Here is a 24,209-nt window from a genome sequence, read left to right on the forward strand (position 1 = left end):
GGCTTCAGCTCTCTCAGTTGCAAAGCAAAGATAATAAATCACCTGGTGAGAATGTTGGGCATATCAGGGGATCATGTTTCATCCCCTTATAGAGCATTCCTTTATAAAATTATAGTAGTCGACATAGTGACATTTCCGTTTCACAGATTCAGTTATTCACTGGTTTACTACTCTTCCCTACACTTCTTATTACCCCTCCCCCATAAAATTGCCGCGGTGTGCACTTACAGGGAGTGCATGTTTTAGCCCTTTGCCGTACAGCTCTTGCTTTAGCCATGTGGGCCAGTGGTATTGTGTATGGAGCCAATCCCAGATGCATGCTAAAGTGTATATAGTTCACTCTCAATTATCCACGGTTACACAAGGAAATAAAGATAAAATAATACAGGATGATAGACAATATGTTTCTTATTGTTTGGCTTTGGGATGTATTTTTTGATTAAGAACAACGCATTAGAGTAATCTTTCTAGTTATGTTTGCTGTAAAAGGGAGTTTGTGTCCTAAGATACACGCATTGATAGTGAAGATGTACCATCCGATTTGTTGGCACAGAGCGACTTTTCTAAGGCTCTTTTATTCCTCCTATTTTGTCCTTCTGATTTCCCCAGAGAAGCAGGACATGAAGTATTTGTGTCATACACATAAGACCGTGATAAGGATTGACCTCAGGGCACCAGAGCGAGGCTAGTGAGTAACTTTGCTGAAGTTGCGGTATTGTGGTTTTCTCCTTCGTTAAATTCTTTGACTATGTATGAGGTGGGTGGAACGTTGGTCAGGTTCTGAGGTCTGGTTGTATCGGTAATGTTGATGAGTAAGAAAGTTGAAATCCTTGAGCTCTGTCTCCCTTTCTCATTAGTTTTTGACAGGTTTTTGGGGCATGCAGGAGGAGAAGTAACTTTTTTTCCCTGTCCCTTCCCACTCTGTGACTTGCTATGGCAGTCTTATCTGCACCTGTGACTTCAGTGTCATCCTATATTCTGGTGACTCCCAAACTATATCTTTGTCCTGACCTAAACTCTCTTCTGAGTTTCACACCTGTCTTTCCAGCTGCCTTTCTATCTGACTATCCACCTGAATACCCCACAGATGCCTCAGGGATGCATCCCCCTTTCCCTGCTCCAGCCCCAGCCCTGTTACTTCTCCTGTTTTCCCCATTTTGGCTGATGTCACCTGGGTCTATTCAGCCTAGAAATCTTGAAGTCATCTTAGGCTCCCCCTCCAATACATCCAATTGGCTTCTAAATTGTGGTCTTCTCCAACAGCTCTGTGATGTGTCTTAAATCTGTGCCTCCTCTCTATTCTCAAAGCTACTGCCTTTACTAGTTCTGTTTATTTCTGCTGGTAGCAGCTGCCTAACTGGTCTTCCTGCCTTTGTTTTCCTCTCCTTTCAGGTCATCAGTTCTAACATAGTCCCCTCCTTAGAATTCTTCTTAGCGACTGCCTATTGGTTATAAGGGGAAAGTATATCCAAATCTTTCCTGAGCTGGCCCCTGCCTCTCTCCCGAGCCTCATCTCTCTGTAACCCTTCACCCTCACCACTTGTAGCTTCCTTAAATTATCCTAGAATCCTTCTAGAGTCTTGGTATCTTCCATTTGTATGGTAAAAACTTTCCACAAGGTATGACCTTCCACCCAAGCTCTTACTCGTTCTTCAAAGCCCAGCAAATAACACATCCAAGAGAATGAAATGCTTAAGACTGGCTTAAGCACTTCCTCCATTGATCTTCCAGGGGCCTCATTGATACCTTTTTCAAGCAAGATATGATAAGGTTGTCACTTTTTTTTTTTTAATTTGTCTGTCATTCTCACTAAATTCTGAGCCCCTGAAAGCCAGGGACTGCCTTCACTTCGTCATTAGTTTAGTGGCTAAGTTCTAGGCTCAGCAGCTAGCACATAGAAGGTGCTCTGTAAACATTTGTTGACGGGATACATTGGTCAGATGTAAGAATTCGCAGAAACTATACTCTGGATTTTTTCTTTCTTATCTCTTCCTAGATAGACCAGAGTTATTTTAACCAAAGGGAGATTTGCTTTGCTGGTTACCGTTGAGAGGCTGGGCTTCGTGCTCTTACTTGTGGAGGAGGTGTTGATGAGTTAGGTGCAGACCTTAATCAAGGCCACTGAGAACTCAGTGGCTCACCAACTGGCGCACACCCACTGGAGCAGCAGCCTCACGCAGGGTGAGCTGGGATAAGGAAGCATTGAAGCTGACATCAGGTCACCTGTTTTTGCATCTCTCTTTCATCACAGTCTCCTAGGTCAGGTTGAGACTGACTTCTCCCTGTGCGTATGAGAATAAGAGTCATCAGACCTGTGGTCCACTTGGTCCTCTACCACCTGCTCCAACGCTGCCGTTTGAATGTTGCCCTGGGAGTGTAATAAGGTCTTATTTACTCACTCACGGTGTGGATGTTTCCTGGTATCCTCCATAAGTTTTTGAGCCTCATTGAGATCCTCCCCATACCCAGCATACTTTTTGCGATAGCTCAGTCTGTATTCTAACACTGCCAACAAACATGTGTTGAAGGCATCTCCTGGGTCAGACACATGGGACAGGAAGGTCTAGGACCTGTTCACCCCAGCAGCTGGTGGGCCCACATTTTTAGAAAGATGCAGTGGTATATCAGGCGCAGTGAGGGAAGAAATGTAATTGTTAAAAGAAGAGACTATTTTTTAGCTGGAAACTTTTGGGGAACCCTGGTGGTAGATACAAGATGGGCCTGGGCAACCTTGGAGACTAATGGCGTTAAGAAAACCAAGCCTAATTAGAAGGTCAGATTTGCGGAGGAGGGCAGACAAGAGCATCCCTGTGGTCCAAAGCCAATAAACATTGTCTGGATTTTTTTTAAGTTTTAATGAACCCATTGGTACCAATCAAACCCATACTTTTAAAAACTCTATAGGCTTTCTGTATTTTAATTCATTAACCCTTGAAATACTAGGTAAAAGGCACATTAAGATGAAACGGATTGATTCTGGCCTACTTAATAAGTCACGAGCAGAGTTTGGAGCAGAGCTGTGCTGGGCCGGGTGTGAGCAGCCAGAGGTGTTACTGCTCCCACAGGCTTAAGAGGAGGTAGGAGGTGTGAGTGGGGTGTGGTGAGCACAGGTCTTGATCAGGGTCCAGCCAGCACAGTGGAGGCTCTCTGGAGGGCTTTTGCCCTCAATGATTTCTGTTGCTTCCATAACCGGCGTGAAGCCTGGACTAAACATGGTCCTGGCCCAGCAGCGAATCTCAGGGCCTTGGGCACGGGGCGATCTATGATGCAAAGCTGGCTCAATTTCTTTCCAAAGTGGCAAATTCACTCCTCAGCTGTTGGTGGCAAATTTCACCATGAAAACATTCTGAGTGCAAAAGTTGTTTCCTCCTATCAGACTGAAAAGGAAACTGAAGATGGGGAAATAACCTTGACAAAAAATTCAGCCAGTTCCAGTTCTAGCCTGAAATGCCTGGTCTCTGACGGCCTTAGTGGTTGGGAAGAATTACGGATGACTTGTACTTGCTTCTTTGGGATAGAATAGAGGTAGTTTACAGTCTCTGTAGGGCTCAAACTTCTTGTGAGAACAGCCTTGGATTTTCTGTTTTAATTTATACAAAAGGAAACCAAGCTTTCTTGCAAATAGCAAAGTATGGCTATTTTTGCCCCTTTGCCTCACAGTGTTTGCAGAAGCTTTGCAAATGGCTTATGAATCATAAATTTAAGAGGCTAGTCCAGCCCCATTCAGACCACACGCTGGTCACTCTTCCATGACATTTGATGTAGGAGCTGATATTAACATGTGTCCAGGAAGAAAAGCATCAGGGAGAATGTGATGCTATGCAAAGAAGGGTGTCTCCTGCCCAGGTCCCTGCTGGGCAGGCAGAACCTTCTGCGCCGTTGCTAGGATCCGTGCATACTGGCAGCCAAGTGCTCTCTGAGCCTTTTCTGTTTTCTTTATTTCTCATACTGCCTTTGGGCTGTGTAATCACATTTGTGTATTTTTCTATCCTTCTCTTCCCATCTTCCTCTTGACTCTGGGATTTCCCGCTTAAAACTTCATGGACACTGGGGTCTTGCTCTGCCTGCTTCTGTCCCCTGGAACTAGAACCCAGTGCTTGGGAACTGAGGCACCAGGTGCAGCTCCCACATAGGAGCCAACCCCATCAACCCCGGGCTCATGTTGCAAGAGTAAGCAGAGGAGCCCCTGTCACAGGCTGGCACGGCTTTGTTTCTACCTGTGGTAGCACTTCCTTACTTTTATTGGAGGACACAGTTACTGGACTGCTAACTTTTCCCCCAGTTTGGAACTGGTGTCTCTCACTTGACAGCTTTGTGGATTATCCCTCACGACCCAGAATGCTGCCCACTGCTGAAACAACTTAGTATTTGGAAGAGAAGGTGGATTGTTTATAATAAGAGATTGATCAAAGGGTAACTACAGAGGAAATCAGCCACAAACCGTAACCACAGAATACATTGTAAATTCATATGGAAGTGGCCCACTAGTGTGGAATTTATCTACTGACACCTTCACAAATTGGATAAATGTTATGACAGAGTGCACTCTGCTTCAGAGTGCCCCCCTGTCTAGGAGGAAAGATTCCCAGTGGTTATGGAAGTGGCCCACTAGTGTGGAATTTATCTACTGACACCTTTACAAATTGGATAAATATTATGACAGAGTGCACTCTGCTTCAGAGTGCCCCCCTGTCTAGGAGGAAAGATTCCCAGTGGAATAGATATGTCAGACCAGTTCCTAGACCAGCAATGGAGTGGATTTTGCTCTCAGACTGAAAAGCACCACCTAAAACCATTTCTCTCTTTCTGGGGATGATTTTTCCCATAGGGCACGGCTGAACACTGTGTGGCTCTAGAGAGGCAAGAGATCTGGTTTCTAGGGCCCAAGAGGGCATTAATCCTAATCTGGACTCAGATCTTGTGCCAGCCGGGGTGGACCCTGAGCAAATGCAGCTCTCTTCTGCTGCATCTATCACTCAGGTTATCCCTGAGAGAGATCAGCTCTTGTATCCCAGAGATGCCAAGGGCTGGGCCTAGTGGGTGGTTGTCCCAGAGACTCCTCCCTGTGGACCCATCTCTTTCTCCCCCAGCAGCAAACTGCAGAAGCAGCAGGCGTATCCTGCCTGCTCCTTTTCCCAGTTCATCTGCTCTACTGTAGGTCTCAGCCTAGCACAGTACATGAATCCAGAAATACCTGAGGGGTGGTTGCTTGACCTGTACTGTGGCCATGTGTCGTCACAGTCACTATTAAGTGTTCACCACTGCAGAGCCCAGGATGAAGGGGTACCAGAAAGCTGGGATGTGGACCTTATCTTTAAAGGGCCTTCAGTCCAAAATGGAGAAGAAAGAACACACAAAGACCATACAGCAAAACTTAAATAGCAGAATACGAACACATATAAAATAATATAGGACAAACAGGTGGCATGAACTCATCATAAAGAAATAGCAGAACTGTTTTCTGAAGAGGATAGATTTAGAGCAGTGTTGCTCAGAGTGCCAGCACTCCTGAGGAGCTTGTGAGAAATGTAAATTCTCAGGCCCCACCCCAGACCCCTGAATCAAAAACACTAGGGGAGGGGCCCAGCGATCTGTGTCCTAACCAGCCTTCCAAGTTATTCCAGTGCATGCTGAAGTTTGAGAAACACTGATTTAGGTGGAGGATTGGCCACATGCCTTCCTTTTTTAGCAGCTGCTGCCAGCAGCTGTATTTATTATTTTCTGTCTGCTAGGTACTGTTCTAAGTCCTTCACCTGCATTACCTCCTCTGCCTCTCACAAACCTTAAAAAGCAGGTTGTGTTCTCATCTCCATATACCAACCAGGTCATAGCAACAGATGCAGCCTGGGAGAAGATTTGCTCTCGTCTCAGCTATGCAGCCAGTACTGTGATTCTACGCCAGTCATGTAACCACACTCTGCCTCAGTTTCCTTATGTGTTAAATGGGATAATAAGGCCTGTCCTAGCTATCTCACAAGATTATTATAAGGATGATATGATTAAATAACTATACATATCCTTTCAAAAGTTAAAAGGGTTAAAAAGAAAAGCTGTTTAAAGAAATGTGGTGTTTTTGATATTGGCACCCCTGATATACCCCTTACTAAGAGGCTTTCCTAATGTCCTGGAGCAGGATTGTATTGGATTCTTTTTGTGCCATGGGATCTCGCAATATAAAACAGGAGAGTCTTTGGAAAGGGGGAGAGAGGGAACCCATAGTGTGGGGAATGCAGTGACCAAGCAGGGGTCAAGGAAGAGAGGCACGTTCGAAAACAAGACTAGAAGGGGGTCTGTTTTGCGGGGAGGTCTTTCAGAAGAATGGTGCCTCCAGCCTGGAGCCCCCTCAGTATGCCCCGTACAACTCAGGGCCTGACAGAAGAAGGCATTGCTCTCTCTCCAGAACTCTACTATGACCGTGGGAACCACCATGAGTTTGTGTCCCTGGTGAAGGACTTGGCCCGGCCCGGAGAAATCACGCAGTCGCAGGCCTTCGACTTTGAATTTACCCACGTGGAGAAGCCATATGAATCCTACACAGGGCAGAATGTAAAGCTGCGGTAAGTCATGCCTGCTCCTTCCCCACCATGCCCCAGAAGCTGCCCATGTAAACAAGGACCTGAAGCTGTCCGCATTTCTAAGGATCTTTATGTGAGAAGGAAAAGGATTGTGAGCAGGAAAGCCCCCTGGTTTGTAGCATTTGTCAGTTTCTGTAGTGTAAATATTCCCACCATGCCCAATTCACAGCTACCCACCTGATGTTCCTGAATGCAGAGTGGGGAGAGATGGGCAGCAGCCACCTGTACACAGCATTACCATCATACACAAACACTAGATATGCAAAACCTATCGTAAAGTGTAGGAAAATATTTAGGAAGAGATGAGTTTTAATAATGTATTACCTTTGTTTTTAATATCATTCCTTTAATTGTAAGTTGACATAGTTGAACTTTAAATAATTGCTGTGTTTAACAACCAGTTCATACAATTCCTGAAAATTCAACAATCAGCTTTCATGACAAAGTTGGCCCCAAGACTCCCCTGGCTGGGCGTCAGAAGACACTGACCCTCTGTCCACCTCTGCCACACAACAACAATGTGACTTGAGCTCTGTAATTCAGCTTTCTCACTTAAAAAATGGGTAATATATTTGATTCTAATTCTAGATCTGTCCTGTCCATCTTTTAGGAGTGATAAGGAAATAAAATGTAACATAGTGTGACACATTCTTAAACAATCAGTGACTATATTATAAGTACATGGGATTGTTTTTACTGTTCCAATCTTGAAAACTCTGAGGATAGTCACTGATGCCAGGGCTTCTGGGGTGAAAAAAAAATCCATACCAGCTATAGACTGTTAGGTGTAACCCCAAGATTATGTGATGACACTGGGATAAATCAAACTCTTCTGTCACTTTGGACACCTGATTCCAGCTCTCAGTACTATCTCAAAAGATCAGCTCATTTTATCACCTGAAGGCCTGGGTTTAAGATGGTGCAGGCTAGTGCAAGACCTCTACTTCCCCTTCTTTCTCCTGGCCTCCCCTCTTCCATCTGAAGAGTGTTTGTAGGCTATTCTTTTTAAGTCTTTGCAGAGAAGTCTAAGCACTGATGTTGTCCCCAGTAAAGACAGTGTTTCATAATTGCACCCAGAGAAGGCAGCAACAGTGAGGATTATCTAGTTGTCACTTAAACTTGGCTCTGTACTTGGCTCTGAGATTTATTATTTAATCTTTTTTTATTTTGCAGTGGATTTGTCTTGTGTTTCTGTGTCAGAAAGAAAGGTATTGAAAGCAACATGGTAGTTCTTCAAAAATTTAACATAGAATTACCGTATGATTCAGCAATCCCACTTCTGGTGATATATCCAAAAGAATTTGAAACACGGTCTCAAACATTTGTACACCCACATTCATAGCAGCATTATTCAGAATAAGCAAAAGGTGGAAGCAGCCCAACTGTCCATCAGTGGATGAATGGATGAGCAAAATGTGGTGTGCATACATAGTGGACTATTACGCAGCCTTAAAAAGCAACAATGTGGATGAGCCTTAAGGACATTATGATGAGTGAAATAAGCCAGTCACAAAAGGAGAATGATTCCACTTTTATGAGATCTTTGGAACAGTCAAATTCATAGAGACAGAAGTAGAATGGTGGTTGCTAGAAGCTAGGGGGAGGGAAATGGGGATTTGATGCTTAATGGGGACAGAGCTTCGGTTTGAGAAGATGGAAAAGTTCTGGGGATGGATAGTGGTGACGGTTGCACAACAGTGTGACTGTATTCAGTGCCATTGAATTATGCACTTAAAAATGGTTAAAATGGTAAATTTTATGTTATGTGTATTTTGCCACAATAAAAGAAAAGAGGGCTGGTCAGTTAGCTCAGTTGGTTAGACTGTGGCCTTATTAACACCAAGGTTTGGAACCCCATACCAGCCAGCCAGCCAAAAACTAAAAAAAGAAAAGAAAGAAAAAGATATTACTATCCAAATTAGATGAAGACTTTAAGGATTCATGTTGAGGAATAGAGGAGGTAAAGATGGGAAAATCAGTTGAGGACAGTTTATAGAAGATGTAAATTCCAGATTAAGAGCTTGTATCTTATTGCACAAGCAGAGGGAAAATATGGGAAGATTGTCTCGAACTTTTTTTCCTTTGTTTTTAGGGAGGGGACTGGGTCTATTGGAAGATTAAAGTCAATATGTAGCATTTGATGGATGGGAGAAGTGTGGGAGACAACTGTCAGAGGGCTATCATGAGGTCCTGAGTTTACGATGGTAGACACAGCAGTGGAGATGGGGACAGGGATGTCAGGAGGAAGAAGTGATTTGGCGATAAGATGGTTCATCCAATCGTAGAGAGAAGTTTGAAGTACTGGCAAAATATAGATGTCTAAAAGTTCACCAGATAATTAAAATGCAAGCCTGGTGCTGAGGATAGATGAGAAACTTAGGAATGCAGTCGGGAATCATCTGCAGAGAGGTGACAGCTGATACATGTTTCAAGGAGGGGAGAGAAGGGCCAGGACCTATGGTGGGGGAGGGGTAATACCACCTGTTGAATCGTGGGATGAGTGATTCAAGGAGGAGGCAATGCAGAAGAAAGCCCACTAGATTTGCCAACTAGGAAGCCACGTGTTACCTTCACGGGAGCAGTTTCTGTTGGGTGATGGAGACAGAAGCCAGGGGCTGGGAGGAGTGGCTGGTGAAGAAGCCGCAGCAGTCAGCACAGGACCTGTCTTGTGACAGCTGTCTCTGAAGAAAGAAAGGGGAATGTGTGGTAGGTCCGTAGTGGAAGGCCTGGAGAGGGTTTTTGGGATTTGATGAGTTTGGCACTTTTTACAAGCTCAAAGAAGCCTTTAGCTGGAGATAGATTCAATATCTTGGGGAAATTGGAAAAGTAGAAGGAGTAAGATGCAGGACCAAGGCTCCCATATTAGAATCACTGGGGGAAGCTTTTAAAACCTTGAGGCCTGTGTCCCTCTCCAGGGCAGTTAAATACCAGATGTGCCTAGGCCTCAGGATTTTTAAAGCCTCTTGTCTAGGTGATTCTAATGTGCATCCGGGTTGAGAGTCCTGTCAGATGGAGGAGAGGGAGAAGTCTTGAGAGAGAGGTGCTGCTGGAAGGAGGGGCGAAGATGCAGACGTGTGGTTAGGCCTACGTAAGAAACAACACGAAGCAGAGAAGGGAGAGAATCCTGAGTCTTGACTTGGAAAGCCTTCATGCTCTTAGTAGAGCAAGAAGCAATGTCTTCCACAGACCGGGGTGGGAGGTTTGGGCATCTGACCAATTAGGAAAGGTTTAGAGACAGATGTCCTGGGCAGTGTGATCGATATTACTGAGATGTGTAAAAAGGATTGCCAAGGAGCAGTCATCTGCTGTGCAGAGGATGGTAGCATAAATGTGTAGTTGATCTGGTTCGCACGTCTTTACATAACTTTCTCTAGTAATGCTTAGCGGATGGTGGGGATTGCCTAAGTTTTATGTAGAAGAAAATATAATTAGCAGAGTGTTTTCTCCCTCATGGAGTATTAGCCCAGTGTTAAGTCAAGGGGACAGGGATGCTTGGAAAGGTAGCGCTAAATGTTGGGTCTGTCTTCTTTCTAACTTGTCCCCCACCACAGCAGTCCCCTCCCCAGGGATTCTAGGTTCAGCAAGAGACTTCTTTGTTGTACAGACAAACCAGGTTCTCTCTGCCTGTGTTGCTTTACCTGTAAGGTTTGCTCTTCCAGGAATGCCCTTTCTCTCTCTCTCCACAGCGCTGGATTGTGGTATCTGAATTAGCAGTTTCCCAATGTTCTGATTTTCTGTTTCTTTGCCCATCTTCCCTAGTGGACTGTGAGCTTCCCATGAGTCTGGGTCTCATTCATCTTGTGCTTAGCACAGGGCATAGCTCAGTAAATGTACTGAATGAATAGCTGACTTTATTTCTCCATTCCCTATTCCTCTCTTTTAACCATGAGGGATATGAAAAATGTTTATTGGTTGAGTATTATTAAATGAACAGGCATGCAGATATAAGAGTATGAGACAGATCCCCGTGCCCCAAAGCCAGGGGTTAGTTGAAGAAATAAAACCTGTACACAGGGCTGGGTGATTAGCTCAGTTGGTTAGAGCATGGTGCTGGTAACACCAAGGCCCAGGGTTTGATCCCTGTACTGGGAAGCCACCAAGAAAAACAAAAAACTGTACACAAATAGATGGTAGATAGTAGTAAGGGCCACAAAAGGCCTAAGAGTAATGTGTTATTGGGGTACAGAGTAGAAAAATCACTTTTTCTTAGAGCGGAGTTCTTAACCCAGGGACACAGGTCCAAAAAGGGATTTGAGGGAAGGGTCTTTGAACTCCCTATAACTGCAGTTACAAAATTTTATGTATAGATGCATGTGTACATTTTTTTTCTGGGAGGAAGGTCTGTAAATTCTCAGAGGGATACAGAAGACCAGAAGGTTGAGAACCACCATAGGGGGTTCTCTCACATGGGCTGATGTGGTGCCTGTGTCCTAGCAGCTCCATCTGGGCGTGTCCATTCATGGCAGCTCCATCTCCACAGCTATTTCCTCCGAGCCACCGTCAGCCGCCGCCTCAGTGATGTTGTCAAGGAGATGGATGTTGTAGTTCACACACTCAGCACATACCCGGAGCTGAACTCTTCCATCAAGATGGAGGTTGGGATCGAGGACTGTCTGCACATTGAGTTTGAGTATAATAAATCCAAGTAAGTGTCCCGGGCCACAGGGTCATGGAATAATTATTCAAACTGATGGAGCCCCGTGACTCGATGGCTGCGTGGGAGGAAGGCCACAGAATAATACAGTGTTAGGCTAGCTACAGGCAGATTGACTAGGAAATAAAAGCTTCACTTTACTTAAACTAAACTATATTAAGTTAAGATCATTGCAGTTAAGTTAAACATCCTGTGATGCCTTTCAAAGCCTAGCTAAATTGACTTTATTTGTTTTAGATTCTAGGTATAGCTGTTACCTTCTACTGATGAGGCTAATCTCAATACCATTCCATTATCATTTGTGTCCTCCATGTGTGTTTTTAGAAATAAAGTGAGGAAACCAAACACTGGCCATAGTTTACTGCTTCCTCCCTGGACTACCTGGTGCATTTTATAAAGGTCATAAAATAACTTTATTTTAACTGGCAAGTTGGGAACTGTGTATGTTTTAAAGTGTTTGCTGTTAGAACATCAGAATATTTAACTGCTTGTAAATCACAAAACTTGACAACAGTCTCACAGTTTTAAAAGCATCTTTCTTTTGAATATAATAGATTTCTAAAAATGTTTGGTCATCAACTATGTAAAATTAAAAAGGAGTATTCTATTCACAGAGAGCTTAAAAAATCACAAGGTCTCTGACTAGGCTTCTGCTGTGATGCCCCAGGCCCACTGTCATCCAGAGGCTGGGGGAGTGGGAGCCCAACCAGATGGCTTACCTTTGAAGGAGTTGGGAACAAAATTTTCTTAAACCAAGAGCATTTGGTTCCTGGAACAGGGGTGAAAGAAAGTTGTATTTTTTCCCCTGCCACCTGGCATGGAACCCAGTAAAATGACCGGGTGTGACCCAGAGCCTTGGGCTTGCGAAGCCCAGCCCCACCTGGAACATAGGGCAGGAGAGCCGGTGCAAGGCTGTGTGGGGCCTGGCTGGGAACAGGCTTCTTCCCCTTTCTCCTCAGAGTCTCGGGGCTCTGTGTGGTCCTGCCCAGAAATGAGCCACCCAGAGTGCCTGCCCACCATTGCCCCAGCCACCTGGTGAAGGCAGCTGCTGTAAGAGCTCAAGATAGCCATTTGTCAGCAGTTTACACAAGACCAAATTTGGTATGGGAAAGGTACTTCAGAGAATCAGGGACTAGATGCTTCTGGACTGTTCCTCTCCTCGCAGAACAGGATGCACTGTGTGAGAGTGCATGATTTATGTGTCATAGAAAGGACCTGGGATGTGGAATAAGGTCCTACTCTGCCACTAAGAAGTCAGTTAAGGTTACAGTACTAACATTTTTGTATCTTGGTTTCTCATCTGAAGAATGAGGGGCTTGGACCAGGTCCATGGGTTTCAAACAAAGTGTGAGGTAAGGAGGAGCCAGGGGCCCAGGGCCCCTAGGCCCTTCACCTTCCTTTAATCCAAGAGCAGCTTTTTTGTGTCTCTTACATAGGTGTGCTGTGTAAGACTTCATTTAGAATAAAGGAATGTTTGGGCCGGCCCAGTGGCGCATTGCTACAGTGCGCGCTTAAAGCCAGCCGAGGGTTCGGATCCCACATACAGACCGGTTCCCGCTCACTGGCTGAGCGAGGTGTGGGCGCAGCGCTGAGGGTTGCGATCCCGGTCCAGTACGGGCGCGACACTGAGGGTTGTGATCCGTTGCTGGACACAAAAAAAGACAAAAAGGAAAAAACAAAAAAGAATAAAGGATCGTTCAATGTACAAAAGTCTGCAAATCGCTAGAATGTATGACCTCTTGCACCCCTGTGAAATGCTAAAGTGGTCTCCTGCTGCTTTGGCAAGTGTGCTGAGGTACCCACTCAGAGCATCTGTAGTCTTCCCAGCAGACTGTCAGTGGAAGGGTAGTGTGAAATACGGGGAGCACGCACGCCTGGGCACCAGGATCCTGGGTTCCCCTCCTGTCTCTGCTCCCTACTCACTTCCTGGTCAAATGATCTATTCTCTTCCAACTTCTTTTCTCCACCTGTAATATAAGGAGGCTACATTCTGAAGTTCCTGCCAGCATTTGTGTCCCATGAATCTGAATGTAGGTTTAAAGATGTTGCTATCTTTCTGCCATATCTGGTACAGGGTTGTGCACATACAGATCACCACTACTGTAGACTGACCCAGAGAGACAGTTCTGAGAGTGTTATGCAGCATGGCCAACTCTCTAACAGCTCGTAGCACAAGCCCTGCAAGCAGAGCCCAGTGCAGGCCCTGACACAGAGGGCGATGGCTGTTCTTGCTGTCCTGCTCCTGTCTGGCCTGTTTGGCCCTGAGCAGGCTGAACTGTTGCTGTGAGCCATCCAGGCCCAGTTCCCAAAAGATATCATGTGGAGATCAGAAAGGAAGGGAAACCTGGTCCCTGCATTTGTGGAACGGGCCTCTCAGATATTAAAATATCTGATACCACACATGCAAGTACAAAAGGTACACAAAGGAGCTATGTTCTGCAGAGACAGAGCACATGAGCAAACGTGACTGGGTGCATTATCCTGTAGGAGAGATGTCCTTCGATTTGGATGTGAAAGTGTGGAAGGGACAGAAGTCACGGCAGTGCGGGGGTGGTGTGGAAGAAGGGTGAGTGCTGCAACGGGACCTCCAGCCAGCAGGCCTGACTACGGCAGCGCACTCTCCACGGAAAGAAAAACGGGCCACCACTGCGCCAGCCTCTTGCTTCCCTTACTCTCTCTTCCCCAGATACCACTTGAAAGACGTCATTGTGGGGAAGATATACTTCCTGTTGGTAAGAATCAAGATCAAGCACATGGAGATCGATATCATCAAGCGGGAAACAACAGGCACAGGCCCCAACGTGTACCATGAGAACGACACAATAGCCAAGTACGAGATCATGGACGGGGCGCCAGTGCGAGGTGAGCCTCCTGGCCCAGGCCCTCAGCCCACTCCTCTCTCCTCTCAGGCCCTCCCCAGAATTTTGGAGGGCTCGAGGAGTTGCACTGCTAGAGTAAGATGCCCTGCTCACCTGTGATGTCCTAATCTCTGACTGTGCGCTGTGGGTGCTGACAGGGAGGAGAAGGAAGGTGTGGAGCTTCAGGCTCCAGCCCATCTTCACCCGGAAGAGTTCTACTTTGACATCGTTTCTATACTGGGCTTGTAATTAAGATTTAGTCTCAAGAGTTATGCTTGTTAAAAAACAAACAAACAAAATGTTTGAAAGCACTGGTTTAGCAGATGCAGCTTGAACATTCTACTCTTTTTTCCTACTGACATTCTGACATCCTTTGCTGCTTGGAAGCAAGAGATTCATGTGTAGTAGTAATTTCTGTTACTTAGTTCTAGCTCTGGTAAAATGATTTGTTCTCCGAATTCATCCACCGAGTGTGAGAGCCCTACTAAATACTCTGTCCACCACTGCCAGACAGCACTGGGAATAGATGGAAACGGTCCTCCCCCACCCCCAGCGCCACAGAGCTGCCAGAGCTGCCATTAGGTCTGGGATGAGCAGAGTTGAAAGCACTTTGTTATTTAAAAAGTCTAATCACTGGGGAGTAGCGACCATTTACATTCTTCATTGGCTCTGTAGTGACTGATGATGAAGGGTGTCTGTTCATTTGGAAGTGCTTGGTGCCTCCAAGGTTTTATTCAGTTTATTCCCATGTGGAAGGAGGAATGTTGCAGATTTAGTAGCCCTCAAGCCTGGGGATACAGCAACTTCTTGGGTGTCACCATGCCAGGCCCATGGGGGGGTTGGACTGAACTCTCCTTTTTGATGTCCCTTTTTTCACCAGCAGTGTAGGCAGAACCAGCTGTCACTTTTCCTGTGCAAATGAAATGGGGCACCAAGAAACAGAACAAAACTGAAGATAATTAGAAGATCAATTATATTTAGCTTTTAGATGACATTGTGGGTTTGGCCTTTCTCAGTAGAATTACTGCCCTAATTTTGTTCCACTTTTACTAGGAAAGGCACGATGTTAGAGCTGGGAAGGGCCAAAAATGTTACGAAGTCTGATTCTCTAATTTTCCACATGAGAAAATTAAAATCCAGAGAAAGCAACAGACTTACTCAGAAGTTATACAACTGGTTAATGGAGAACAGGGGCAGAGTAAGGATTTTGTTTTCCAGACTGCTACACCACCCTGCCAAGCCACATTAGAGTAGGGATGTATTTGGGGGGCCTACGCTAATTAGGGTGGAGGGAGGTGGCATCACAGTTGCTGGGTGACATGGTGATTTAGCTGAGGTGTGACAGCTGCCTCTTGAAAACCCAGTAAGTAGACACATGGCATGTGATCAAAAGATGCTTAACAGTAATGTCACAGTGTGGTCCACATGCAGCTGCCCTCACTGCTCTGGGTGTCACAGAGGTGAGAGGGCATTCAGAAACTGCAGCGAGAGCTGGAATGGAATTTGAGAGTTACATTTCTGCTTCAGCAAATGCTGGCAGCAGAGCGCAGCTTCCCAAATGATAGAAGCATATACCTCAGCGTTCTGTGCCATGCACACGTGCCCTCTCACCTATGTGGTCAGAGAATGACTACTGTAAAGCACAGTGGGTCACTTTGCCCCATTCTGTCATTCCTGCCTTGCCCCTCACAGGAGAGTCCATCCCGATCCGGCTCTTCCTGGCGGGGTACGAGCTCACACCCACTATGCGGGACATCAACAAGAAGTTCTCAGTGCGCTATTACCTCAACCTGGTGCTGATCGATGAGGAGGAGCGGCGCTACTTCAAGCAGCAGGTGAGGCACAGCCTCCTCCAGGCCCATGGCTGCCCCAGAGACAGAACAGCAAGGTCCTCCTTCCTGCAGGAGGGCCTGATACTAGGGAGGGAGCTTCTAAGTCCCTATGCCAAGAGGTGGAGATATTGGTTACCTAGAGTCCCACGGAGAGAACAAGAGCTCCCACTTGGTACCTAGCATCAGCCTTCTCAGGCCTAACTTCTCCAGCCCCGGGGGCAGAGAGGGATTGGCATCTGCTGCTGTGGGTGAGAGATAAGCAGAGGACGTTCTTGCCCAAGATTCCCTGGGACAAAAATTGGGAGCCTGCTCTCAGGCATCATGTTACCCCTCTCCCAATTCTGCAGGAGGTGGTGTTATGGCGGAAGGGTGACATCGTACGGAAGAGCATGTCCCACCAGGCAGCCATCGCCTCACAGCGCTTCGAGGGCACAACCTCCCTGGGTGAGGTGCGGACCCCTAGCCAACTGTCTGACAGCAACAGCAGGCAGTAGGCCCCTGCGGCCAAGAAGCTGCCGGGCTTCTGCCCAGCACCCCACCTACAAGACACCAGTGGCTGGGGAGGTGGGACGCTGTGAGGCTCAGCTGGCCCATTACTTGCAACCTAAAAACAAATCACGTTTTTGACTTAAATTCTTTTCTCTGAAGAACGTGAGGGGCATGGGTTGGGAGGCAGTCTCCCTGGGATTCTGCAGCTGATGTAAAGATAGGGAGAGGCAGCGTCCTGGAAGCCTCTGTCTCTGGGGAAGAGGAGCCTTCTGTTGAGGCCTTCCTCGGGGTCTGCCTTGTGTCGTGGGAAAGCAGATAGCATGCATCCTGGGCTCCTGCTCTCTGAGCTTCCCCATACAGGATCTGAGCATGTCCCTGGGATTCTGAGCTGCCAACACAGCCCTGGGTAGTCACGTCTCATACTCCCCTCTACTGTCCCCAAGGTAGCGGCAGGAGTTGGGCCTGCCCCATCCTAAATGGCAGGGAGAGACTCAAGAGCAGGAAGTGACCTGTTTGAGAGTCTTTGATGTGGTGCTTTGAAGTTTCCACAAGCCTCCTTCTTTCTGGCCTCTCCCTGCTGGGACCCAGGTACCTCCCTTCTCCATCTTCTTTGCGTCATCAGTAACATTCTGGAACAGAAGCCTGTGGAAGGGCCTCGGGTGGACTGTCCCCTCCTCCGTGAGAAATATCAGGGCCCTGAGAAGCCCGGGCTCAGTGTCTTGCAATGGACGGTAGCAGTGTTGCTCCCAGGAGGCTGAGCCAGGCCCACCAAGGAGGAAGGGACAATGCGCAGCACCTGTCTGCCCTCACCACGTGGCTTCACTCGGCAGCGCGAGGTCCAGGTTGTTCTAGGGTGTTGCTCTGTGTGCCCCAACAAGCCCTAAGCACGAGGGTCTGTCTCCTTTTAAGAAGGGTCCTGAGAAAGGGCCTTGATCCCTTTGCTTCCCTGAAAGTGGAACCTCACCACAACTTGTCCTCTATTTAATTTCTGGGAATTGGGGCTTGGTTTCACACACTTGGAAATGCCCCCAGCCCTTCACCCCTCTACCTGCAAGGTAACCGAGGGAGATGAGGGCCTCAGCAGAAGACTCTGCCACCACAACTTCAGAATAATTCTGCTTGCCAAATTACATCTGCATCGTCACCAGCTGACTGATCCAGATTTAGGACTATTGGTATTTTTTGTTTAAAAACAAATATACAAAACCACATGCATATTCTTGTTATGCTAGAGAAGAGGGCAGTTCCCCCTCTGTTGCTGTGTGCTTGGCCTATAGTAGTAAAGGTGTTTACTGTCCTTTTCCACCTCATCTGGAAATGACCAGGAGTTCCTTTCCTATTAGCCTCTTTTCCCTTTATTAGAAGGCCAAACAGACCCCACTCCCATCATCTTTCCGTTAGTGAGGAAAATGGGGACTCCTTTTTTCCTCAGAAATCAGTGCAATCTTGGGCCTTTAATTGGGCAGCGTTCACTGATTGGAGTTGAGACTGGAGGGAAAGGCATTTGGGGTGACACGAGAGGCTGACTTGGGGCAGCAGAACCAAGGAAGGTAAGGTGGTTTCCCGCATGCCAGGCCCGAGTCCAGGTGCGACATACAATCCCCTGGGAACAGGATCCCCCGTCCAGCTGCCCTTGGATTATCAAGATTGGGGCTTAAGTGTATAAGGAGGCAGGTTCTGTGCTCCTTACCCTTTTTTAGAGCATGAGATTAGCCTCCTGTGTGCCTCTTTTTAATAGGTGGTGTCCTAACTAGAAAGCATTTGTCAACTCCTCTGCCTCCCAATTGACAACACAAATTCATTTTCCAACTTTCTTCCTAACATCTTAAACTTTTCTTCCGGGAGAATTAGTAGATAGAGTTTGCTTTGATTCTCTCAGGAGCTGTGCACAAGCCAGGTGTTCTGTTTTCTTATTCTGCCCCCATTCTCTACTTCTCTGTCCAACTGTGAAAGTGAGGGGAGGTTCCTGTCCCCCTCCTATAAGGTCCTCGTACCTGGGAGTGCATAGGTACTAAACCAAGCAGTGCAAATTGTAATTAAGCAGCTGCAGTGTTTACATGTTTCTTAATGTGTTGTCTTTTCAATGGCTGTATTTTAAAAGAACACTTGTTTTAATGATTAAAGGAAGCCCCTGTGGCTTTGGAGGCATTGTGCCCATGGTCCACCAGCCTCTGTGGTCTATTCCATTTTACAGTGTCCCACGTTTGACACCCAGGGAAAGACAGATGCCTGCCCTGCCTCCCACACAGTGCCTGCTTTCTCGGTACATGGACCCTGGTGAACAATGATGAGCACTTTATTAACCACAATTTTTAGACAAGTGCATAGTTGAGAAGTGAATTCAGGTTTTACCCCTATTTGGCAACCTGTCCTGAAACCAATCATGGTTTAAACCTGTGGGATCCAGGTGATTTCAGGGGCAGGTGAGGAAGGCTGGTGTAGAAAGACAAAAGTTCGTTTGGGTGAGTGTTACCAGAGTCTCAGCCCTCCATCCTCCTATTTGCTACATAACTACTAGCGATGGTAAAGGAAGGTGAGAGAGGTAGCACTACATCTGGCAGAATGGAGAAAGGAGCCAGCCTGGAGGTGAGAGATCTGCAGTAGAGTATTCCACTGCACCCAATGCAGTTTGAGAAGAAAAGCCTTCCAACTTTGGTATTAATGTTTTATTGAAAAACGTACACAAGAACACAAGCAAGCCTTCTTGCACCTTCTTATGTCTTAAAAAAGCTTGACTTCTTTGGAGTAATGTCATGCCCATTCCAGGAAACAGTATTTCAGTTAACTTGGTTCCTTTTCCTCCAGGCTCAAAATAAAATCAAACTCTTCTACCAAAAAATGGGGGGAAAGGAAGCAAAGAGTTAGTTCTTATGTCTCCTCTCGAACAGGAAAGTTATGCTCGGCACTGCTAGGTACTTTACATATTACTGAGGCAGGCAGACATGTGGTGTCTCAGCAAGTGCCAAGCACTGTTGGGTACTGAGTGCACATAATGGGTAACTCAGGACATACTCGCTTCCTTGTGGATGTGACAGGTAAGGACACTGACCCAGAGGTTAAAATACTGTGCCCAAGCTTGATAAGCTGATACATGGGAATTCATGGGGTCATTCTGGTGTGTGGATAAGGACAAGGGCCTTGCTCTTACCTTGGGTCAGGGGCTGAATTGAGAGTCTCTGGCGAGTGAAGAGAACCATATTTTTTAAGGGGCCACCAGTGCCTTTGTGAGCTTGGTGATAGGTTTTGAGCTCAGCCAGTGGGATGAAACGCTTCATCATCCGAACAAACTGTACATCCACCTACATGACAACAGTGCATGGGACAGAAAGACACATCCAACCAGACTCTGCCCACTGTTTTTCAACCACTTGCAGGAGGTTCCCGTGGGCAGGGCTGCCAGTGTTGTTCTTATCTCCAAAGTCAGCATAACCTCATCTGAAGAGGAGCTGGGCTGTGTACCTGAAGGTACAGCACCCAGACCCTCTACCCTCTTTGTCCGTCCTTCCCCTCTCATGAAATAGGAAGAATAGTCTTTACCATGGACCATTTGGGGTTGTCCTTTTTGCTGGATGGGTCATAATAGGGACTGTTTTTCTCAAACTGTGTGTGGTCTGGGTAAGCCTCCTTCACAATCTAAAACCAAAAACCAAAGTCTCCAATCACTTGCCTGGACAGTCAGCTCCATGGACAATCTTTTAACCTATGTCTTTCATTTCTCACCTGGCATATTCTTACCCTACCTGCCTTGTAGAGCCAAAGATGGCTCAGGTATCTGAAAATAATGCATAGTTCTAAGGCAGGCATAGTTAGGAAATCAACCCGTTTTTAACAAAATCTTAGAAACATGTTCTAAAAACAAATGGTAAAGGTTAATATTGGTACCACTGGTTTTTCCACCTGAACAGTTAAAAATTTTATCCTGATAACTCTTAGCTAAGAGGAGCTACCATCGGGCCTGTTTTTGACGGAAAGACCAAGGTTTAGAGGTGGAGAGAAGTCTGTGCGAGTGAAACCTGAAATAAAGGTCCACTTTGTTCTATTCCTTGCATAGGAAGGGGCCAGGCAGATTTTCCTTATTCCCATGACAGGGTGTGGGGAGGAGGGTACTATTTAAGCTGTATCCCTTTATATCTACATGAGTAAGTCTCCCTGGAGGGAGAGGGATTTAGACCAAAACCTGTCCAACTAACCTTCATAAGTCCTGCAATGCCTGGTTCTTTGCAGTTGCTGTGGTAGAAGAACGCTTCTTCCTCCAGCTTCATGGCTCTAAGGTAGTTCCGAGCCTATCCCAGAGGAGAAAAAACAAGAATTATCCTCCCTACCAGGTGGAAAGCACTAGCTTTTTAGCAGAAATCAAGTCTGCTTTAATTAGATGGGTTTTTCTTTTTTGAAACTTTCCCCCAATTCATAAGAAAGTCTATCCCTTTGCCAACACACCCAGACTTACACCAGGACACTCGCTAAAACACAGACCATTTGCAAATTTCATATAGAATAAGGTATTTTAAAAATACATTTTCAGGTTTAGGTTCTGGGAAAAAGCAACCTTGGCCAGCAGGTTCTGTTAACAAGTCATGAGGAGGAAACAGGTATTTATCCCACCATGGATCTCGGGGGTTCTGCTCCTTAACTCTCTTACCTGGTAGTTTCGAACACCATCCCAGCATGCTGTCTGCTTGGGCTGTGCTTTGAGATCCTCAATGCCGAACTAGGCAAGAGGAAAGAGTTACTCATCAAACGATCCTTGGACAACTGGTAAGCATATATGGAAGCAGACAGTTCCATTCCCTTCCTTTCGTTGAGAGTTGCCACTGGCTATATAGTGGCCACTTTACCAGGATGTAGCTCTACAGAGCCACTTATGTCAGATGAATATAAGGTGAATATAAGTAAGCTTTGTGGTAAGTTTATTTCGTTTTTTTTTTTGTTTGTTTGTTTTTTGCAGCTGGCTGGTACAGGGAACCAAACCCTTCACGTTAGTGTTAACAAGACCACACTCTAACCAGCTGAGCTAACCGGCCAGCCCTTGTGTTACCCTTGCTAATTAGAAGGATTCATTGAATGGATAGTCCAGATGATAGAGTCATCTGCTGATTCCTTGCATTTCGCTGATTATTAAAGTATTATCTATTCCATAATATTTGTATTTATATTTTCCCCAGGCCATTATTTAATTCGTTTACATTCATTCCCTGAATATACATACACCAACTGTTGGCAGGGAGACACTGAGGAGCACAGCAGGATTGAGGTTGGCAAATTACAGATTTCAAGGCCAGATCTAGGCCCATGCCTGATTTTGTAAAATTTTACCTGAACCTAACCACACCTGTTTGTTTACATACTGTCTATGGCCATTTTCTTCGTTTACATTCATTCCCTGAATATACATACACCAACTGTTGGCAGGGAGACACTGAGGAGCACAGCAGGACTGAGGTTGGCAAATTACAGATTTCAAGGCCAGATCTAGGCCCATGCCTGATTTTATAAAATTTTACCTGAACCTAACCACACCTGTTTGTTTACATACTGTCTATGGCCATTTTCTTGCTACAAAGGCAGGGTTGCAACAGAGACTGTAAGACCCACAAGACTATGTTATTTACTGTCTGGCCCTTTGTAGAAAATGTTTGCCAACTTCTGCCCTATAGAGAGGGTACTCACAGAACAGATGGTTGATGGTAATAAATCCTACTGGTTTTATTTGTTTTTACCTTTTGCCCACCCTTCAAAGTTAATTTGGTGATGGTGTCCCACATTCCCTTCTCATTTTAAAAAATAGCTCAAAAGGACTGGAGACAGGTACATGGTCTCACCTTCACATCTACCCCTTTCTCTAGTCGGCTCTCCGGCTCTGACTTCATCAGCCAATGGCTGCTTAGATTCTTCCCACAGTTTTTAGAGTCTGAAATCTTCTGAGGACTGGAGTTCTCCACCTTAGCTGATGCCTCACCTGAATTCTCAGTTTTGGTACGTTTTCCTGATAGCCCCTTCTTGTCTGCATAGGAAAAGCAAGAAGAAAAGGTCGATCATGCTTGCTGCAAGGTAATGTTCCATTCTGGAAAAAGTTTACACTTTGGAGTCAGACCTGCATTCAAATTTTGGTTCTGTCAATTACTAGCTGTAGCATCTTAATTGGGCAAGAATGCCTTCCTTACAGAAAATCATCTGCATTATCTATTCAGTGGACTGAAAGCACCTTACGGGGTTGTTTAGGACTAAGGTCCTGGCAGTAGTCAGTAAATGTCTTCCTTCCCTCACTCTCTTCTGTCTCAGTCTACTGATTCCAGTGAAGAAACTGACTACCTACTAAGAGTTGCTTTGAAGATTAAATGAGATAATACAAAGGGCTTAGACAAAGTCTGGTATCATAAGTGCTCGATAAATATCAGCTATTATTATCACCTCATACTTCTTTTCTTGCTCACTATGCTTCATGGCCTGCCTCCTTTCTGCTCCTTGAAGGTACCAAGAGAAGTTGGAAGAAACAGTTCATTCAGGACCTTGTAGAGATGGTAAAGGCTGGATTTTATCCCAAGAGAATTAGAGAAAATGTTCCTGGAACATAGGCACTCAACAGCTAGCAGTTGTTAAGTTCTTACTGTATGTCTGGCCCCAAGCTCTGTGTATGACACTCACTGGTTAATGTAGATAACCTATGAGATCTGAAAATGTGCTCCAGATCACACATCCAGTAATGGTAGAATCAAGACAGGAGGTCAGGACCTGTCATTCAGTTCTCTCTGAATCTATACTTAGCGACTGTACTATACAGCCTCTGAATTTAGTCTAAGTTCCTACGTGAGTCATTAAATATCACTGTGGATGTCTAATGCTCTGAATTCAGCATACCTTCTTCCTAGCCTAATTTCCTAGTGGTCCCTTAAGAGTTAACAGGCACACTGCAGACACCATGTGCAGTAAATGGCTACAGTGCACTGTAGTCCATCTAGAACTCTTGCCTTTCCTAAAAGAGGCACTTATCTACCCTCCATTGCTTTGTTCCTGTGCTGCATCAGCTCAGAATGCCATTCATCCTTATGAAAAATAGCATCACGTTTTCTGAGTACTGAAAACTGTGCTGTGGAAAGGCTGGACTCACATTCCACTTCCTTCTCAAGACCTTCCCCCTGATTCCTCCTCCTCATACCCCTAACAATCCAGTCTCCTGAAGCCTGTCACTCACATTCGTTTGCATTCTCCCCGAGAGCAGCAACTGTGTATTCTTCACCTCAGTACACGCCACCCTGTACTGCAGACGTTCTGTTGCTTAGCACGTAGCTACTGCCTGAATGGACAAGTAGGAGGGACTCTGGGTAGAATCTCGGTGGGAAGAATCAAGAAGATGGAGGGCGACTAGAGATAACGGAATAAAAACCAAACCACGAAAGATTCTCCCCAGGAGCAGGAGTAGAAAATGAACAGTGTTAAAAAGGCCCCAGGGGACCGTTCTCTATGGGGCTGCCTCTTTGCAGCCTAGGTGCAGCTCACCTGGGCCAGCCGCCGCAGCCGACCTCTTCCGGGGTCTCGGCATGGTCTCCCTGCAGGTGACCGCAGGGCGGCGGATCCTGGAGTCGGCCGAGAGCGACAGGAAGCGATCTGCTGCCCGCCCCGACCCCGGGGCCCCGCCCCAACCTCGTGCCGAGCAGGAAGCGAGCGGTGAGAGGCAGCCCGGAGGGCCTCAGAGCCCGCCTAGCGCGCGACGTCGGTGCGGGAGCCGCGCCGGCCCTCAGTCTCCTCCGCCACCTCCCCCTCGCGGAAGCCGCCCGCCGCTCCCCGCCCCTCCCCGCGGTCCCCG

At 46.3% G+C, this 24,209-nt stretch overlaps 2 protein-coding genes across 3 annotated transcripts; one reads left to right on the forward strand and one right to left on the reverse strand.

Moving 5' to 3' along the window:
* The first annotated feature begins 6,318 nt into the window (after nt 1-6,318).
* VPS26B (vacuolar protein sorting 26 homolog B (S. pombe)) lies at nt 6,319-18,575 on the forward strand. The gene is made up of 5 exons (XM_008567138.1): nt 6,319-6,557; nt 11,056-11,220; nt 13,916-14,091; nt 15,780-15,922; nt 16,267-18,575. The coding sequence occupies exons 1-5, from the start codon at nt 6,319-6,321 to the stop codon at nt 16,411-16,413; spliced, it is 870 nt and encodes a 289-aa protein (XP_008565360.1). The 3' UTR covers nt 16,414-18,575.
* A 484-nt stretch (nt 18,576-19,059) lies between these two features.
* Nucleotides 19,060-24,014, reverse strand: THYN1 (thymocyte nuclear protein 1). Of its 2 annotated transcripts, XM_008567132.1 has the most exons (7): nt 23,903-24,014; nt 22,228-22,409; nt 21,048-21,116; nt 20,599-20,691; nt 19,946-20,041; nt 19,557-19,707; nt 19,060-19,236 (listed from the first exon to the last, which is right to left on the reverse strand). In XM_008567132.1, the coding sequence occupies exons 1-7, from the start codon at nt 23,943-23,945 to the stop codon at nt 19,190-19,192; spliced, it is 681 nt and encodes a 226-aa protein (XP_008565354.1). In that variant the 5' UTR covers nt 23,946-24,014; the 3' UTR covers nt 19,060-19,189. The 2 variants fall into 2 exon arrangements, with proteins under 2 accessions (XP_008565354.1, XP_008565355.1); XM_008567133.1 differs by lacking the exon at nt 19,946-20,041.
* Between the last annotated feature and the right edge of the window lie 195 nt (nt 24,015-24,209).

This window comes from Galeopterus variegatus, unplaced genomic scaffold, assembly GCF_000696425.1.
Source record: "Galeopterus variegatus unplaced genomic scaffold, G_variegatus-3.0.2 Scaffold295, whole genome shotgun sequence".
Lineage (NCBI taxonomy): Eukaryota > Metazoa > Chordata > Mammalia > Dermoptera > Cynocephalidae > Galeopterus > Galeopterus variegatus.

What these genes read in the sequence shown, in the direction of transcription:
- VPS26B (XM_008567138.1), top strand. Translation starts at nt 6,319, where the DNA reads ATGGTGCCTCCAGCCTGGAGCCCCCTCAGTATGCCCCGTACAACTCAG. An exon ending in TTTGAGTATAATAAATCCAA is followed by an intron (nt 11,221 to 13,915) that starts GTAAGTGTCCCG and finishes TCTCTTCCCCAG; the next exon opens with ATACCACTTGAAAGACGTCA. An exon ending in GGCGCTACTTCAAGCAGCAG is followed by an intron (nt 15,923 to 16,266) that starts GTGAGGCACAGC and finishes CCAATTCTGCAG; the next exon opens with GAGGTGGTGTTATGGCGGAA.
- THYN1 (XM_008567132.1), bottom strand. Translation starts at nt 23,945, where the DNA reads ATGCCGAGACCCCGGAAGAGGTCGGCTGCGGCGGCTGGCCCAG. An exon ending in ATGGTGTTCGAAACTACCAG is followed by an intron (nt 20,692 to 21,047) that starts GTAAGAGAGTTA and finishes CCTCTGGGATAG; the next exon opens with GCTCGGAACTACCTTAGAGC. An exon ending in AATTCAGCCCCTGACCCAAG is followed by an intron (nt 19,237 to 19,556) that starts GTAAGAGCAAGG and finishes ATTTTTTGGTAG; the next exon opens with AAGAGTTTGATTTTATTTTG.